General features: G+C 40.4%; 1 protein-coding gene across 3 annotated transcripts; it reads right to left on the reverse strand.

Moving 5' to 3' along the window:
- Nucleotides 1-28: 28 nt before the first annotated feature.
- On the reverse strand, nt 29-18,975 carry asxl1 (ASXL transcriptional regulator 1). 3 transcript variants are annotated; one of them, XM_066670635.1, is made up of 12 exons: nt 18,437-18,975; nt 13,230-13,312; nt 12,630-12,747; nt 10,490-10,652; nt 9,329-9,402; nt 8,726-8,810; nt 8,014-8,133; nt 6,646-6,812; nt 6,446-6,542; nt 5,849-5,954; nt 4,843-5,758; nt 29-4,441 (listed from the first exon to the last, which is right to left on the reverse strand). In XM_066670635.1, the coding sequence occupies exons 1-12, from the start codon at nt 18,491-18,493 to the stop codon at nt 1,394-1,396; spliced, it is 5,034 nt and encodes a 1,677-aa protein (XP_066526732.1). In that variant the 5' UTR covers nt 18,494-18,975; the 3' UTR covers nt 29-1,393. The 3 variants fall into 3 exon arrangements, with proteins under 3 accessions (XP_066526732.1, XP_066526731.1, XP_066526733.1); XM_066670634.1 differs by having other exon boundaries at nt 29-4,447; nt 18,437-18,974; XM_066670636.1 differs by lacking the exon at nt 8,014-8,133 and having other exon boundaries at nt 29-4,447; nt 18,437-18,974.
- Between the last annotated feature and the right edge of the window lie 1,066 nt (nt 18,976-20,041).

Genomic DNA, 20,041 nt, shown 5'->3' on the forward strand with positions numbered 1-20,041 from the left:
AACAACAACAAAACATTTTTGGATTTTTTTTTATTGGTGTTTTGGGGGAGGGGCAATTATTTTATATATCCAGCTACTCAGCCTAGCAGTTTAGCCCCAATATTCCCATTGTTATAAGGATCATTTTAGCATATGGTTGGTTCCTGTGTGAATAAAACACAATAAAGGGTAGATGAATAGTACTGTACAAGTATAAAATCTAAAAATGCAGTCACAGCCTGTTACTACTAAGGAATGAGGAGAGGTTGGAGAACTGTAAACTGCAAAGTTTTTGGTTCATAAAACAAAACCAAAGCTCTTATCAGCAGAGGGGAGGAAATTAAATACAAAAAGGAGGTGTTAAAAACTGTTCCCTTTAATCGTACTGTAATTCCTTAGCATTTATCACAGTTTGAAATTAAGGATAAACAAATCCTGTTATTTAACACCATACCACTGTAAACATGTACTATTTTGAATATAATAATTTTATCAATAGCAATAAGAGCAAGGCTGAGCTATTTTAGAACCAAACCACTGATATTTTGTCATGTTCCCTTTGATTTTATTGCTGACTAATGAGGGTAAAAGTAATAGTCACAAAAACTCAATTTCCATCCCTAAAATCAACACCTGCTCAAATTGTTAGAGGAACAAAAACATAAAATAAATATAAGAAGAAATCTGCTCATTGTCAGCTTTATTAGATTAGAATACTGTGCTTAACCGCCAAGTACAGACTGGACTTCACTTTGGATAGGAAAAAATAATAATAAGGAAAATAATAATAATAATAATATAAAAAAGAAGGAGGGGGAAAAGGAAGCACTTACAAAATAACAAAAAGTAATTTACTTGTTTAATGATTTTAAAAAAATATTTCTTTGCAAGACAAGACGCACATGCCTCTCTGCTCTCTTTTCAGAAAACAAGTGAGGGAATAACGCAAATATGAACACAATTTTTACACTGAACGGATGACTGGTGTCAAGTAGATGAGGTAAATGTTTTCTGGGGGGAGGAGAGTATAAAGAAAAGGCACAATTTACAATCAACCGTGCCATGTAAATTCACTTAATACCAATAATAATAATAATAATAATATAACAACAATAATAATAATAATAATAATAATAATAATGCACATCATAACACCATCATAACAGCAATAGAAAAAATATGAAGCAAAAATACAGACTGAATTTCATCTTGCAGGGCGTCTTCCAGCCCTATTGTTTTGCCTTGACCAACGCCAAAAATCTTGCCTGTGTCTATAGTCCCACCTAATGTTTTTTACTCTCACAATTCCAATATGTTCTCTGGTTTCTGACCACAGGCAACAAGGCAGAAAGTCTGTGTAGGTCAAGGCATTTGCTTTGACCTTTTAGGCTCAGTATGGAGGTGCTGTAACACACTATCTGACCACCAGACAGGAAACACAGAGTTTGGAGGGGCCAATGCAGTCATCGTGGCAGAAGGCACCACACCCCTGGCACATGATCATGGCCTTGAGACGACACGAACACTTTAGGGCCACTTCTTCTGCAGCAGTATCAGCAAACGCCTGGATGCTAAGAGTAGTGCCCTGGCCTCCAGTGTTCCCAACACGTGGCCGTAGCTGTAGCACGCTGTCTGCTATGCTGCGGGAAAAACCACTACTGTCCACTACAGACACATTAGCAGTGTAGCTGAAGCCAGACCCTCCAGTGTTGCCGCTCAATACACCACCACCACTCTGCTGCAGTTTAGGCAGCTTTCCATACAGATGGTAGGGGAGCGACAAGGCAGAGGTAGAGGAAGGAGAGGAGGCAGCGGAGACCGGGGAGGCTGAGGAGTCTATCTGTCGAGAATAAGGATTTTTGCCTTGCTCTTTTTTTGCCATCCTTGCCAGAGACATTTCCATGTTAAGCAGTCCTTCCATTGCTCCCCCACTGACATAACTGTCAATGGAGCTCACAGGCTCTTTTTTGGTTACTACAACAACTGAACCATTGCCACTGATTGGAGCCTGTGAATTTTTGGTCAGAGCTTGCTGGCAGGAGGGCCGTGAGGGGACCTCGTTCTTTACAGTAGCCGAATGAGACAGCTTCTGCTGATAGGACTGATGTTGTGGTGGCTGGGGTTTAGAAGGACGCCAGCTTATCTTTACAGTTGGTACAACTTCGGATGGACAAGGGTCACCATGTGGAGGAGACGGAGCATCTGGTGTGGTTCTGCAAATGGATTGGGAAAGATTATTGGAGTGTTGCTGAAACCCAGCTGTTTGTGTCTCTGGAGTTTCACCTTGTGAAGGCTGAGGTGTGGGGTACTCTTTGATTACAGCTGATTCCAAAACACCAGGAGCATTCATGTCCATTGAATGCCTGGAAGAAGAGGGGGTGGAGGGCAGGGAGGTAATGACAGGTACTGCACCAGGAGGTGCAGAGCTTCCTGGCTGCTGAGAAACAAACTGTTGTACGACTGTGCCACGAGAGCTGGCTTCCTCAAACAAGCACGACATTCGAGACTGTGCAGTGCCAGGTGGTGAAGGACCGTAATTCCGTCCAGGACCGGGAGATACACGAGCAGAAGGGGCTTTTTGCTGCAAGTCTGAAGCGACTGGTTCGGTAGAGCCTCCTGTCTCAGCTGGGCCCCTGAAGCGGGGCACCAGGTTCCTGGGAGGTCCTCCAGGTTGGCGGTTGGATGGTTGGCTTGGTGCCACTCCTGGGAGTCTATTTATCTCCAGCTTACTTACTGAATGCGGCTGGGGTAGAACTTTCTCCAAAGGCAGGCTGCCTTGAAGAAGCTGGGTAACCAAAGGATTGTTAGCCTCCACAGATGACATAGGCCTAGAACTCTGAATTCTTTTGACAGCAGAGTTTTTCAATAAAATGTCATCCATAGGCCCCCCGCTGAATGGTTTAGAATCATCTTCTGTTGATAAAAACTGCTTGCCACCATTGCTGTTTTCCTTCAAACTTTGAGCTCTGCTTTGGTCCTTCTCTCCCTGCATGAGGTATGATTGCACATGGGCCTGGCTCAGGTTATTTTGCTCCTGGACATGGTGTATGGTGTGTTGTTTTTGGGCCTGAATTACTGGCTGGTTTGTCACACCATTGGGAAAACGAGCCTGAATGACCGTTTGACTATGGGCAGGGTTTGAGACATGGGCCTGAATGACAGGCTGCTGGTGCTGGGGTGGGCTCAAGGTACATGAGGTAATTCGACTTGGCGTCTGAATGACAGGCCGAGTCTGACACTTTGTATTCTGTACTCCATTATGGTCCACTGTTCTATGCCAGTCCACTGTTTCATCCTCTTGGGTTTCATTCTCAAAGTCAGAGGCTGTCTCTGTGGAGTCACTGTGCATCCCAGTATCCTCCTCCTCTCTGGTTGTATGTGGGAGACATGAGAGAGACATTTCATAGCTTGTTCCATATTTACCATCAGTTTCAACCTCTCCAGCTTTACGCTCCTGCAATATTCTTTCTCTTGCTGTGCGCTCCTCCAAACCCTCCCCAAAACCGTTCCGTGCTGTAACAAGCGTCTCTTTGGCACCTTTGATGTCCGAGCCATGTTGGATAACACCGGTTGTGCCAGAACGGTGTTCACCCTGATTCTGCTCACCTTCCCAAGATTGAGATGACACTGCTAAGGTTCTGATCACATCCACACCCTGAGCACCAAACCTAGGCAATGAGTCAGGAATGGAGGTTGGAACTAGATTAATTGCTTCACTGGGGACTGCCGTATAACTAGGTGTCACTGTTCTGCTGTCGCTGGAATCTGCTTCTTCACCTCTGGCTTCTTGGTGACTGCTTACAGACTCTGATTCACTTGGAGTAGGCACTGGAGTGTCTAAAGTTTGTTCAGAGGCTTTATCACTTGAGCAGGTAGTTACCTCCTCCACTCCACAGATTTCCTCCACCTGGTCCTGGGAGGCTGGACTGTCTGTCTCAGGTGGTGATGGCGTGGGAGTTTTAGGTGACTCTGATGGCAGCAGTGAAGGGTTGGAGGATACAGAGGATGGAGAAGGAACTGCCTGTAGAGTTGAAGTTTGAGGCTTCTCTGTGGTTTCTATGTTGGATAGCTGTAGTTGTGCTCCAGACGAATGAGAGCTCGCAGGCGATTCCTGTTCCTCCACATCAGCTCTTCCTCCTCCTCCTCGTCTTCCTCCTCCTCCTCCTCCTCCTCCAGGTTCAATGGGACCCGGGTGCTCTCTCGTACGCCTCCCGCTGGAGCGATCCGGTATCCCAGTACCACCCCCCGGGCCGCCCCCCCCAGGCCCTGCCCCGTCCCCAGTGGCTGCAACAGCAGCAGCGGCTTCCCGCTGTGCGCGGGCTTGTTGGGCACGGGCCTTGATGTCCGCCAATGTGCGCGCCCCCGTCCCACTGCGCCGCGACCCCTCGTTGGGGGGCACGATGCGTGGGCAGATTTGGTACGTTGGTGGCCCTTTGACCCAGGGCGGTTTGATCCGGGAGAGCTGAATCTAGGAAAAAAGGGAAAGAGGAAGGGGAAAAGAAGAAGGGAAAAGAAGAAGAGGGAAGAAGGAAGGAGAATAAAGGGTAGGGGGAGAAAAAAATTGTCACTTTAGAAAAGCAATTGAGATTATATTTATATTCCAAGTAGAATTCTTAGGCGATATCGGGCTACTGTGTCAAAATATCAGCGTTGAAGTCATGTTACAAATGCCTATTGTCATTCTCTGTAATACTAAAAAACAGATTTCAAATTCTACATATAAATGTATCACAACAGAAACTAGCCATATTTGTGCATCCTCAACTCAGTGTAAAGCTGCTTCACCATATAACAATCAACAGCCTGTCTTTGTATCAAGGTTTCTCTCTTTGAATTAAGGGATTTTAAATAAATCTATCATACCCGGATTGGCGGGACCTTGGGCTCCTCTGTTGTCGGCTGTGGCTTTTCTGAGTGCACACAGTCAACTGTGTTACGAAAGGACTGACGCTCATCCAGCCGCGCCCTTTTCTCGGGGAAACTGGTGTAGGCCTGGGACTCGTCGGGTCTCCTCTTCTGATCCTTGAGCTGAATGGCGGGGCTGGCAGTTGCGGGGCTTGCTGCGGGGCTGCTCTCCCTGCTGCTGGCACCAGTGCCTGCTGTGCCAGTGGTAATGACAGAAGCGCCATCATCAAGTGGATCTGTGGCAACTGCAGCGGTTGAAGATGAGGAGGATGACGATGATGACGATGAGTCGGAGCTGGTGGCGAAGGCTCCCTGTCGATCAGAGGTGGAGGAGGGAGATGATGAAGGAGAAGACGATGAAGACGTAGAAGAAGAAGATGAAGGAGAGGAGGTGGAGGCAACAACTGGCTCAACAACTTCAGGCAGCAGACGGGTGGAAGCTTCTGGTTCGTCGGAGGTTGAGCTTGTCGAAGTGGGAGGTGGTGTTGATGCAGGGACAGGGGAAGGGGCTGCCTCTGGACAAGGGGTTTCTACGGGGGCTTCTGGTTCTGATTCTGCTGGAAGGATGATCTCTCCTTGGACTGTAGCACTTTCTGGGGCAGGTGATTCAGCACTGGCCTCCAAGGTATCTTTGTCTTCTGCCTGTTCGGCTTCAACCACTGCTGCAGGAGTGTTCTTACCAAGTGGCCGGCGGGCTCTGCGTCTGAGGTCAGCACGTGATCTCCTTCTAATACGACCCTCCCTCCGTCGCCTCCCAACACCTCTCCTCTTGGGTGTGGCCACAGCGGCAGTGTCAGCAGCTAGGACGGCTCCAGCAACATCTCCTGGGTCACTCATTGTGAGTTTCAATGCCTCCTCACGGGTCAAGCCAGACCTACAGGAAATAGATAGCAAAACGTTTTTAGACAGTTAAAAATAACATATGTATATATATACACACTACAAATGTGTAATGGAAACTTACTTTTGGCCATGATACTCTTCAAAGAACTTCTCCTTCCATGGCTCTACTTTCTTTTCTTTCTCCATCTCTTGTCTAAAACGAACCTGCATCTCATGTGTGAACTCACCTTAATAAATAAATAAAAAATACATAAATAAAGCCATACAAATTAGATCAAAATAAATAATTTGTGGCCACAATGTTAGAAATATTGTATTATGTACTGTATACACAAATAAATATTTACAATTAAAACGGCCCCCAAACACCTACTAAAATAGGGTAGCATTAAATTTTATTTTATTATGTTATTAAGACCATTGCCATCCTAGAGTTTAAAAGGGAAAAAAGGGGGTTGACTTCATCTACTCTAACATTAGCCTACATCTATATTATGTCATTAGCCACTTTTTAACGCCAGCCGTGTCAGTCTCTCAGCATAAAAACTTATTACTTCTGTCCTCTGAGTTTAATGGCTTTCTTACCAATGCTATCTCACATACACAATTTTGTCATTTATATCCCACAGCTATTTCTTGAAGGGTAGCAATGTGTAACAGTTCATGCATGAAGTATCTGCAAAATGTGGCAAAGCTCCTGTTTCAAGGTGACACTCACCTTCAGCAAGCCTCTCTTTCCAGCTCTGAGAGGCATGAGTGAAGAACTCATTATTCAGCGCTGAACTACTGAGCCGGGCCATACCATCAGGACCAACCTGAATAACGAACAGAGAGCACAACAAGAAGGGCACGTCGTTCACTGTGGCAAAACACGTTTAATGATGTCAGAAACTAGTAAAGAGACGGGGAACCACGCACCTGCCTGTCCACCTCTGGGAGAAGCTGGAGGAGCTGTTGCTGGGAATGAGGAGGGAATGCTGCGAAAGTACGTGTGTTAATCAGCGCACGGATATTGGTGTTGACCAAGATTGAACCTGGGGTTTCAAAGTCTACTTCCACACCGCCTCGATTCCTCTTCATTGGTCCTGCAAATTCAAACCTGTGATCAGTACACTTGCATAAAAAGAGGATCTTAAATCAGTTTTTTATTAATAACCTTTATCTTTTATTAATTTGCTGATGTCAGACTCAAGGGGACACCGCAAAAAGAAACATCATGCACTAACAATACAGTTACTGTAACATCAGCATATCTTAAGGCTTCTTTAGTATGTGGAAAAATAATTAAAGTAATTCTCAAGGAGAGACAGCTATACACAAACACAATTGCAAAAAGCTGTAACCAGGAGCAAAATGCACTAAAAGGCCATGCTAGATATATATTTTTAACCTATTTACCTCTGTAAATACTCACTTGTTTAAAACAAAAAACTCCAAAAGTCTAGAATTAGAATACTCTATTTATAACGGGCAAAATCAAAAACCACAGCTGAAGAACTGTGACATTCAATCCCTCAAACAAAACTAAATTAAAAACACTTCTCTGAAGGATATCAGCACATGGGCTTGGAACAAACTGCTGTCAGTAAACACCATTCATCACTGTATCCACAGATGCAAGTTAAGACTAATAAGCAAAGCAAAAGCTATATGCCAAAAATGTCCATAAAAGACATCAGGCTGAAGCATCTGAAATGAACTGATGCACAGTGGGGAAAAAAAGTATTTGATGGTGTGAAGAGCCAATTTTTATACTGTTTATTAGATATAATAAACATTGTTCTCATGACCACTGAAAATGACTATCCAGGCTGTTATCAATTTAATTTTCAAATGCCAAAAGACATCAGGGTATGGACATGTACTGGTGCTCAATGCGTTAGAAAGCAACACATTTGTGAAAGCTTATGTTGGACCAACATATTGACCTTCTAGAGAGAATCTTTCAGGATGTCCATGTTTTTTTTTTTCAACATGCCCAAGTCAAGCAACATTTTGCATATGTTTCAAAAGCAGAAAAATCTGGCTGAACAGTAAGCTCCAGACTGACCTTCCATACTTTCATCAGGTAAAATATTGTGTTTGTGTACAGTTTTCAATTAAATACAGGTCCAAATTTTCTTATCGCTGCTTTCTGTTTTTATTTACACATACGGTCTATGCTTTTTGAATTGAGTTTTGTAGATTACATGAATAGGATAGTTAATTGTTAGATTAAGTGGACTCCTGGATATGCGGAAAGCAGCAATGACCAATAAATGGATCCCTGGCTTTCATCCTCTGTACCTGAACGAAGGCCACGCATGCTCTTGAAGTGCTGGGGGCGTTTCCAGCCCAGCTCGGAGCGGGCTCGAAGCGTCGGGCCTGGACCCCCCCTAGACCCTTCCCTGCGCCTCCCCGCAGCTCCTGAGGGGACAGGTGGGGGAGGAGGGAGGCTGGTGAGACTCTGAGAATGAGTGAGTGTGGGAGGGGCAACACAGGCAGAAAGGCCAGTGACCAGAGAAGCTGGAGCAGCAGGCAAAAAAGTGCTGGCTAGTGCGCACACATAAAGCCACAAGGACAGATGTCCCAGGCATGGAGATAGAGAGCAAGAAGGGTGAATGGATATCTGGAGTGAGGGTGCAAACGCAAAGCAGAGGGTTCAGATATCCACAGGGTATAGAGAAGGGCTGACAACTAATAACACTGGATTTTACGCAGAGAGCAAAGCTACAAAAAAAATGTCAGTGGACTCTGAAAAGATGCTGTTTTTAGTGTTAACCAAAGGACATACAAGAGGTTGCCAACAGGATGTAACTGTGGGAAACTGCCCTTGAGAAGACTGCAGTATAAATGATTAAAGAGTGTTGGTGCGTAAAATTACAAACACTGTCAGACCACTCAGATATAGAGCATCCACAGTCAGGGGGATTGGGTGAACAAATCACTGCAGAGTGGAAAAAGATGGGAGGAAAAGAGGAAGAAAAGAACGGGGTAAAGGAAAAGAAAAAGCAGTAACCTGATGGGACGTGTTCACCGTTGACTTTGAGTGGAGTAAGAACCACCCGAGGCATCATCACAGCTTTCTTCCTTTGTCTCCCTGACTTTAAGAGAGGGGGACAGAAATAATAAAAAAAAAGCGACAAAGAAAAACACATTAACATAAAACTATTTAGTCTTTAAAAATGTACTTTATACACTATTTACAGTATGAACAGATATTTACAGCCATGTATCTGATGCTTGAAAACAGCTAATAATAATTACTCCATATATTTACTAACACCATTAACCCATACGCCTATAATAAAAACAGGATGGTGCAGAATTCAGTTTTCTACAGCAAAAACAAACGTGATACACTGGGAAAATATGAAAATTGCATTAACTGAAATTTGACTTTGTTTAAACGGTTTATTCTGTTCCTAATGCTGCCTGTTAAAATTTCACAGATGGGGATGGTACCTAGAGAATTGAATTACCCAGTTCAGCACAGTATAATAAGTAAGTCATCAACATGTTTAAACCAATGGAAATTTTAGACCATTACAGGTCATTTTAAATACAACCAAAGGGGAGAGGATGGTAACAAACATAACACTGAATGAGGCACTAGGAGTACCTGTGAGGACCGACTTAATCGGGTCTGTGGTTCTGTGGAGCATGAGGCACTGGATGAAGTCTCGTCAACTGAGGCTAAGACAGTGAGCAGAGTCAGGAGGGGAGAAAGAGGAGGAGAAGTCAAATATCACATTATTTCATTAATGAACTGCTTTCCATGCGTAGCTCTCTAATATTTATGTCACACCTACAGTTCATTCAACAATAAAACAGAGGCTGAGAGGTAGACATGAAGGTAAACTAAACCATGCAGATAGGTGTGTCACAATTATTGCATAATCACTGAATTGCAATTTTTGGACCTGACTGATTTTTAAAAGCTGATTATTTTATATTTAGTTGTCCATAAATGTGAAAGGAAACAACTATTTTCATCCAAAACATTAAAGCAAATACATTTATTAATACTTTGATACTGATGTTAGGACTTCTGTTAGTCAAAATGTATGTTCATGTAAATGTTATTAGAACATTTATTTGTGGTATTTAGATGGAAATGGAGAATACTGGTTGTGTTTCTTGTGTTTGATGTCAGCTGGTAGCTTGTAAGAATCAACAGCTAAATAGATTAAATGAGATAGGGCAGTACAATAAAGCTGCAAATAAACTACAATGATTAAACACTGCTGTTTCTAAGAGGTAACACCAAAGCCTGACATCATCATGTTTTTAAAACCCTTTTTGTCCCGTCGCAGCGTTATGCAATGTGCCTTCTAAAATGATATGTAAATGATTTCTGTAATTCAGCTCTAATTGCCCCTTTTAGAAAGCAGTCTCTTCATCCCTTTCTCACATACAACCAAATACGCATGTTCTAAACCACTCTCATCTAGGTCACTGCTGGGTGTCACGTGCTGCTGCAGTATCCATGGCAACACACATATCCTGAGAAATTAAAAAAAAAATTATATATATTTTTTTTAAATAATTCTTTTGTCTGTTCTAATTCAATGCATGTCTTGGCTTTTTTGTGTGTTTTAAAAAAATAATAAAATAAAGTGGGGGTGGTTTGTGATGCTCATTTAGATTTCATAAGCACCCATTACCTATTCGGTCACAGCTCAAGTAGTTAAATGAAGCAATGGAGGGGAAAAATTAAGGGAATAATAAAAAAGGCTCTTACTGAATCAGGACAAATGAACCAATCAGCAGTTTTACACACCATCATTTTCACCGCTGGCAGCAGCGGTCTCTGTGGAGTCGCAGCTTTCCTGCTCTGCCCCCTCTGCTGCCCCAACGGAGCCTGTGCTTGATGCTGCAGATGCGCCAGTTGGGTCACCAGTCTCGGATGCTGTTGGGTTCTTTGTCCACTGAGGGGCATTTTTCTGGGTGGGGAAAGAAGGAGACATAAGGATGGAAAGTATACCAAAAGCTTGTATGTATAGGACTAATACAGCATAAGACATTCTTAACTGGTAACATGGAAACTGCCATGATATATAAAAAAAAAACAAAAATCTACAGTTTTACAATGTTATTTAATCATTCTAGCCTTTTAGACTTCCTGATAAAGAACATGCTGCCCTATGCCCAATCAGGTATCTTCTATGTGATGTGAGCATGTTTACCAGTGCTGGAGATAGCACAAGACAATATTTTTCCCCCATGAAAGTCGTGTATTATATTTAAAGCTTTGTAATCACATCACAAAAACATAGAGTAACTTTTATGAAGCACATGCCTCTGAGGGGGAAACAAATAGTGTCATATGACGCATTTACACTTTATCCATGCCTGTCCTTATATATAATTTAGGCATGCATGTGCTAAAGGCAAGAATTGACTGTAGTTTTGGTTGTGAATATGACCAGCACATTTCTATGCAGGAAGAGTAAATCTCCACAAGAATTCTACGCAAAAACACCTAATCCAGATAATATAAAACTAAAAACAATATAAGATCACTGTGCTGATGAAGAATGACATGTCTTTTAAATAGTGCTGTCAATTGATTATAAATAACTGCACAATTTTCTGTAATTAATCATAATTAATAAAGCTGTCCCTTCTTAAGATTGAAGCTTAAATAATGTATATCTAAATGTAAAATATAAGAATCAATAAAAGATCAACATATTAGAACTATATTTATATTAGTGGTGGCTATTGACTCAAAAATATAGTCACAACAAAGTTAAAATGCAAGTACGTCCTTGTATTTTTGGGAAGGAGGTAAACGTGTAGTGTGATATTAATGACAAACTGGCAAGAGGACACTTATTTTACTTAATTCTAATATCTCAGGGCAGTTTTGATGATTTATGACCTAGAGGCTTTTAATTAGCTAAGTTTTTAGCTAAATAAGCTTTAGCATCAGGCACAGAAGCTTCAATGGAGAAGGAGAGATTGTATATTAAATATTATAACATAGTCACATAGTTCAACTTCTGAACTCAACAGTAGTGACGCAGTGTTTACATCTTTAAGTACAACCGCCAATACCTCACTAGAGCATGAATTTTCAGAGGAAGCTATGGCCAAATCTCTTAAAATGATTAACTAGCTTTAAAAAAAATAAATAAACAAAAAATGAACACATTATATTCTCAAGTGCATTAAAGCATTAAATTCGACAAAACACTACTTTTAAATAATGATAGAGCCTGGAAAAGGCACTACTTTATAGGTTCAGCTGGCACAGATTTACATGGGTTTTAAAAGGTAACACAGAAGTACTGTAACCAGAGATTTTTGCCTGGAGGAATTTGCAATTCCATTACAACTGAAGAGAAGTAATTAGGCAGCTGAAACTAAATTAACTACCTCAACACTAATCCAGAGAATGTACAGTTTCAGAACAGTGTTTCATGGATGCTTGGTATTCAAGTAAACAAAAGTATTATTTTGACTCAAATAACTTAAAAGGCCAATATTTACCATCCATCCATCATTTTATCGTTTCACATTACTAACTCTCCACTTCATTCGTAATACACTGAAAGGCATACAGGAGGTCCTCGGGTTAAGTCAGTCCCGAGTTACGATGTTTCGTGGTTACGACACATCTCCCATTTACTGTATAAAGCCTTGTTTTGACTCGTAAACATTGTTACGCGAACTTCGTGTTTGGTGTGCATGGCAGAAGAATACACGGTTACGCAGCTTGGAACCGAGGAGGATAGGTGTTAAGATAGGATAAGTGCGTACAGTATGTTATTTACGTACAGAATGTACGTATGTTCTGACTTACACCGAAAATCGGTTTACGACGCAACATAGAAATGGATCAACGTTGTAAGTCGAGGACCCCCTGTATTGCCCTTCAGAAAACAAAATGAGTGAAGGTGTGTGTGAATTTCTACCTTAAGCGTGAAGAGGCTCATCCTTCCTGGCAGCTTGAAGAAGATGCTGTTCTTTACCCTGTCTCCACGCACCTGCGAGTGGAGCATGGTGACCAGGCAGGCCAGTGGGGCTGTGCCACTGTGTGAAAAAAAGATAGCTTGAGAGTTGTGTATCTACATGAAGTGTGTGCAAATGAAAGTGTTGAGAATGAGAAAACTAGTTAATACTCAAGTATTTCAACCTAATCTTCATCTGATACATCAGCAAAGCATGGTGTATTACACCATGTGCAATCATTTGACACTCCCCTCTATACTTAGAAAAAGACTGAGAACATTCTGTACACCCCCCAAAAACAAAGAAAAACAAACACCACTTGTATCACAGGTATAAATGAGCAGCTGCTTCAGCACCTACTTATGGGAGAGGAGGTTGAGTATCCCGTGAAGCACAATTGAAAAATTTCATATCACCTTACCTTCTGATTTCACAGATGATGAAAATGATGAAAATAAAAATAAGAGAATTTAGGAAGAAGGAAAAAAAAATCTGTGTTAGTAAAATGCACAATATATTACAGATTTATAAATATCAGAGATGTATCAGTTTCAGAAACAAACCTCATTTCTTTGAGCCCCTTTGTCTGGATGACATGAAGGATCTGTTTAGGCGTCATGGGGGCATCAGAAAAGTTCTCAAGGACCTTAAAAAGAAAGGAGACCGGAAATGGAGAAGCACGCTTCACTTTTGGAAAATACATAGGCTTACAGTCTTGAATTCCCTTTCTGTAACCACAAACGTCAGCTCTAAATCTAGACTCTGTTCCTGCTGGCAGTAGCAACTGGCCACATGGTATTCCTCTAATAGCTGTCTCACATTCAGCTGTGTATTCTTTTGCACTTCAGGCCAGAAGGTCATTTGTTCTTTTCTGTGTTACTGGATGCATACATATGTCCAAAATGATCAATATCAGCGCTTGCCTTCACATGCTGAAATATCAGCAACTTGATGCCACTTTTTTTTTTGCACTGATTGTTTTTTTCCCCAGCTCTAAAATAATCTCTATTATTTTGTCTTTGACTGAACAAGGCTAACTGCATAGACATTGTTTATATAAAATTACAAGATACAGCCGGTGTCCTTCACATTGTGTGAACAATATGTGAATGGACCAATAGAAATGCTCCAAATTTACTTGGAATATATATATTTTTTACATTGACTTCCATAGAAAGTGAAGGGTTTTTTTTCCACTGTAAATTTATTATTTTGGGAGATACATGTTTTTAACTGGAAAGCAAATATTTACATTCTTGACTGGTAGACTTAGAGAGGACTTTCCAAGTTAAAGGACAAATGAGAAACCTATAGGTCATAATAAAACAGCATTCAGTGCTGTGATCGTTCTCCACATATTGCTTTTGTGTGCTTCTTTGACAAACTGGGGAACCCACAAATGTAGTGTGTAAATGTAGATTAAATCACCAAAATAACTGTTGCTTACTTCTTTAATAATATAAATGATAACTATGGATAGCTTAAATGTTTTTTTTTCAGTTGTGAACATCTGTACCTGTCCTAATATCAGCTGGAAATAACAACTCTCCTAGAAAGATGCAATGAAAAAATGCTATGAAAAATCTTAATTGTAAACTGAAATTGAAACCAAGGACAATGGAACAGGAAATGGAACAGAAAGAAATGTTGTGCAGAGCCTCTTTCGAACATATTATACCAGCAAAAAGCTCAAACTCAACATCAGCAATAATGAAAACAACAGAATTCCAAATGCAACAAATGAAAATGTTGAAATTGTTGAATTCTTTCCCGAAACCAGCAAATATTAAAAATCTACCAGTACATTTCATATAAACTATTGCTAAAACATATTTTTAAGAGGCATTATTATAAGGTTTGTGTGGTGATAAATGAGGACTGAACACATATGCAAATAAATAATATTATTCACAGGCTCATGTTTAAAAAAAGATTTCACAGGGAGTCATTTTTGTTTTGGGCTGTTTTTGAAGTGTTCTGCAAATCTGTGCTGGTGTTAACAGGCAAATCAAGTTATGCAAAAATGATGTGAAACTGAAAAATCTTAAGATCCCTGTTAGAAATAAAATATCTAGGTCAAATAAATATTTGGGGCTGTTTATGATAATGAACAATGCTCAGTCATGAGACATCACACCAAAAAAGGAAAGTGTAACAATCACAGCAAATCCACCCAATTTACAGACACAGAACAAATGCCTAAATCTTCTGTAGGACTCTGAAAGCATGTCTCTCTTTTTTTTCTTTTTTCTAAGGTTGCAGTGTAGCTATGCCTCCGTCATCACAAACATGCAGCCCTTCTCCATGAGATGAATTTTAGCAGTGGTTAAAATACAGGGGGGTAGTGGGGTGGGAGCCCCACCCAGATCCTGCCATGTGGTGACAAATACGCAGCCGCATCTGCACTAATAAGGAAAAAATATTCTTTGATAAAGCTATAAAATTAAAGTGCTGTAGGTTCTCTAAATGATACAGACAATGATATTATATTAAGGTTGCTGAAGTTTAATGTGTGCCGTTATTAACCTGTACACATACGTACAACTTTGCCTTACAATAGTGCCACAACGGGTATACAATGTACTTCTCCACTGTCAACAGTGTTTAATTAAAAACGTCTGCATGGTTTTACCAGGCGGTAGCTGTTTTCCTAAACTGTCACTGCGCAGCCCTGCGTCTTGTATAGTTGACTGAATTCAAACAGTCATTCTCTTGCTTGATGTACATCAACGTTTCTCAGCTCAGCAGAGTAGCGGACGCCCCAAGTAGGGGTGTGTATTGTCTCAACTTGTGGCTTTGCTTGCTTTTGTCTCCTTTTACATGTAAAAGAAAGGCAGTTTACTTGACAGGCATCCACTTTAAATTTTTCTTGTACCTTAATAAACAAGCAAGCTGATATCTACCACCAAAACCGTTACATTACATAACAGATCTTTAACAAACGATTCATGCTGTTCTCCTAAGAATTAAATAATTTCACCTCCTAGCTGACAGTCAACTAAAAACATCTGATCTAAATATAGAAAAGATGCATAACACTGTCTGTCAACACTGGTTAGATTTCAATTACGTTAATAATATATAATCAAATATCATTTTTTCTTTAAAGAAACAATGTGAAAAATTATTCTTCTATGGCATTGTGCCAAATAACGGCATCTTCATAATTAAGTTTGTGCAGCTCATAGTATCAGCACATAAGATTTCCTTCTTTTGGCCTATTCTCCTAATGAAATGTAAGATTCTCTTCAGGGACTTAAAGTGGGGAAGCATTTCAGTGCCACTACTCCACCCCACCCTAAACGGTAACCCTAGAGCAGAAGCAGCAAATGCCACAAGATAACACTGGCTGTGCAGTGACTTTATATTACAGACTTCAGTCAGCCTACATTACAAATTCAACTGCAATGGAGCTCAAACTCACTTCTAACATGCTAAGGGAGTTTTATTCTAATCTTATATAGCCAGATGTTGTCAAGTGTAGATGCCGCTACTAGTAAACAGTATTAAAGCTGTACTCTACGCAAAAAACAAACAGGCTACAGCCTAGATCTATTTGTAACGATCCAGAGAAAGACAAAGGTAAGATGGTACAAAAAGATGACATATTATCTTTAGTGACCCAACTACAGGACTTCCGTTGGCCACCATTCAGAATTAAGAGAACATCTCAAACAGGAAGACCTTATCCTCAGGATTCTGATGCCATTGTATTCTTTTAACCTATGAAAGCAATGCATGTTATTATTTGTAGTTCACAACGCTACTGGCATGTCTGCAGCTGTGTTATGGTTTGAACGGAAACATAGGCCATTACTCCAACATAGGCTAGCCTCTCTAAGGAAATTAATATCCCTAGTATTATTTTACTACCCATGAGCATGAATATTTAAAAATATATTTTAGGATGTGGCTAACTAACTCTGAGTGTGGCACTATTTTTTTTTATTTATTATTAAACTATGACATAACCACATAAAAATGTTTTCTTATACAAATAATATTTTATGCCCATAGGTCACAGTTGTTGCACACTTTGATGATGGTTGTTCTAGAAACAAATCATATAAACATACCGCTCAGACAAACAAGAGACAAAATTCTCCTGGGAAATGCCAGTCTTCTGTTGGAGCTGGAGAAGCTAAATGATGCTCAAGTTAAATCAGACTTCCATGTCTTTGTTTCTTACTCATTGTAGAGAAGAAACACTGTTTGATGCTGCAACAATAACACACTACTAACCTATAGTAGAAAGAATGTCTATTTCAGTAATAATTATACCAAATATTTCTCTTGTGTTTAACATTTTAATTGTACTTGGAATGTGCAGTATATTGAGGCTAAATGGCTTTAGGAACTAGGGTTATCTTTAAATAAATAAAAGGTGCCTGGGGGATGAAATTAGAAGTCCTAGTGAGAACTACATAGTATTCATAATTTCAATGAAATAAATTCCCCTGATACAAAACAAACAAACAAACAAGAAAAAGCTACCTACTTTAGAGCTAATAATATCTATTGCACACCTTTGTATTTTAAATTGCCCCTTGTACACTGTGTTCAGACAGGGTTGGTATAATATGAAGTAGAATATTAATATATAGAAACAAACGGCTAGCAACTTTAAAATACTAACATACATTAAACGTCAAACTGTGAGCAGAGCATTAAACATTGAATTTTGTACGATAAATGGATTCATGTGGGCATTATTCCTAGCTTTGTGTTGATTTAGCATACCTAGCAAGCTAACGCTAGCTATTTACGAGGCAGAATATCAAATGCCTGCACACTCACTACTTAGTGCACAGTATATGTCAAGAACATGATTTCTACAGCTCAAATGTTGCAGTACATTTTTATACAGAGAGTCGTGCAGATAATGAATAAACATAAACAGCTTTCTACTCGCCACAATCTAATATTTTGGCTCTGTATGTGACATTTCATGACCCATGACGTGCAGTGTGAAGGGTGTAGGGAATGATTTGAGACTCAGCCCATGTCTAGCAAACAAAGGGTCGAGTGCTAACACTGTGCTAAATTCTATCTTTCAATTGGTGTTACAAGACAAACCGCAGTTTATGTTAACCACACTTTGGCAGAATGTTTTTGTTGGTATCTGAAAAAATGTTTATTTTAAATAAGCAGTTGGCATGTGTGTTATATAATGTTGCGGTGCTAAAGCGCACAACGCGACACAAGGCTGAATTAGCTTTTTATATGCTAGCTATCCTTACTCGTTTTAATTTCCCGTTCCACCTTAAAAATAGTGTATAAGTTACATTCTCGCGCCTAATGTAACCGCTGCACCATTTAAGGTGGGACGGGAAATTTGCGGAAATATTGCTGACAAATAGAAAACCATGTTCAGAATAGATTTCTGAATATAATTCAGAACGTTACGTGATTTACTGCAACATTTAAGGTAGAAGGTACATTTCAAATACGTGGCTGGTGAAATATGAAATGAATTCATACATTCATCCAGAATACAACCGCGGCACCATTTAAGGTGGAACGGAGAACATGAATAAATGACGTTAGCTCACGAATACAAAGCCAAATTCAGAATGTGACTTAACGGAACGACAACTACACTGCACCACTTAAGGTGGAACGGGAAATTTCGAATAGGTAGCGGGCGGATAGGAAGCCCAATTTAGCCTCATCCGCTGCAGCAGCGCTGTCTGGTAATGATATTCCGTGCCAAAATAACACAGATAAATAAATGTTGTAATCTGCAGCAATATAAAAATGTATAGTTTACCATGCGGGCGGCCTCTGCCCATGTACGCTCCTTCTTTCTCTTCTGTTTGTCCTTCATTTCCTCGCAGTGGTCTTGTGTCTGCTCGCTGCAGCCTGGTCGGCGGATATGAAACGTGTGATCAAGGCAAGGAAAGGCTAAGTGACCCAGACCGAGCTTGTAGCACTAATATCAAGACACTCGCTGACAGGCAGATGGAAATTGGAAGATGTAAGACGCCCTCCGGGGTTCTTTCAGACGCTAATAACCCTTCTCTTTGCCCGTGAAATGCTCCTTCGCCGCGATAAACCTCGCCAGTCTTTTGTACGCAGCTAACGTTAACCAGTAAACACACGCAACGCGCAAACCAAGCGAGTCCCAGCACACAGCAGCGAGCTGAACATTACTGCGGGAAAATAATATAGCAATAATTCAAAAGTAATCCACCCTGGCTCAGAATGTCAAGAAAAACAGGACACAACAACGAGGTCAAGGGTCAAGCCCACACTGCAGGAATGCAACACAAAACAACTCTCTCCCCATCCCCCTCTTTACTCTAGTGATGTTCCGTTCACTAACGTGTCGGCTCTTTTGGTCGGTTCTTTGAATTGGCTCTTCGTGATGAATGTTAGGAGCCGACACCCATCGAAGAGTCTATTTTATTTGTTTATTCATGTTTTGTAAATGAAGCCCGTGGAAAATCCTGCTTGCTGGAACAATTCCTTAGGACGTTATTCCAGATAAAATATTTTTCTGAGGTCAGCCAGTTAATGATCTTAAATTTAAGCTCAAAGCTGATGACTGTTCAAAAGAAATGTACTTTTATCGTTGAATAAGCTTGATGTTTGGTTTAAGTTATCTGGCTAAAGTGTGGAATACCCCACAAAACTTCAGCACTCTGACTGAAACAAAATTCATAATAATATTCTCAAATATAGTGTCACTACTGCAATACTGCCTTTACCTGTAGGCATTTGATAGACATTCTCATTCAGTGTGACTTCCAGTTTGTTAACTGTGTTAGAGAGGAAGGTTAATGCATGGATTCCTGCCCACAGAGTCTTAATTGTACTGTGTGATGTTGGCACCTGACCTGGGAATTTAATCATGGTCTGCAATTTGGAGGATATCTGTGTTGCCCACTATTCTGTACATAAAAATACAGGTGTTCAAACTTGGTACCCCAATTATGTCTGTGTTATTTAGAGAAAAAAATAATGGTTTATAAACTCTAGTTATGTTTGTGCAATTTAAAGCATGAATTGATTATTTTATGCCGACTCCTAAAGAACTGGAGGACAGGAAAATAAAAGTAGACTCTGGAAAGGTTTTACATTTTGTAAAACAAACCTGATTTCTTTTAGTTCATTTTTCAGTTTTTATTATTCTTTTTCCTTTTCCTCTAGTAGATAGTTAATGCCTCTCTAACTGGCTGCATCTCAAATCACTCTATGCTTCTTATCTGAACCCCTACATCACTATAATCAGTCTACATTCAAAATGTGTACTAATGAATATAAATGCTGATTATAATTCTGTGTTTGAGGTAACTTCCATTATTTCATGAGCTATGTAGGGAGCTAAAGAGAGTACAGGTCATTTTAGTTTCGGCCTCTGTCCTGTGATTCC

Source organism: Hoplias malabaricus, chromosome 5 (assembly GCF_029633855.1).
Source record: "Hoplias malabaricus isolate fHopMal1 chromosome 5, fHopMal1.hap1, whole genome shotgun sequence".
NCBI classification, from domain to species: Eukaryota; Metazoa; Chordata; class Actinopteri; order Characiformes; family Erythrinidae; genus Hoplias; species Hoplias malabaricus.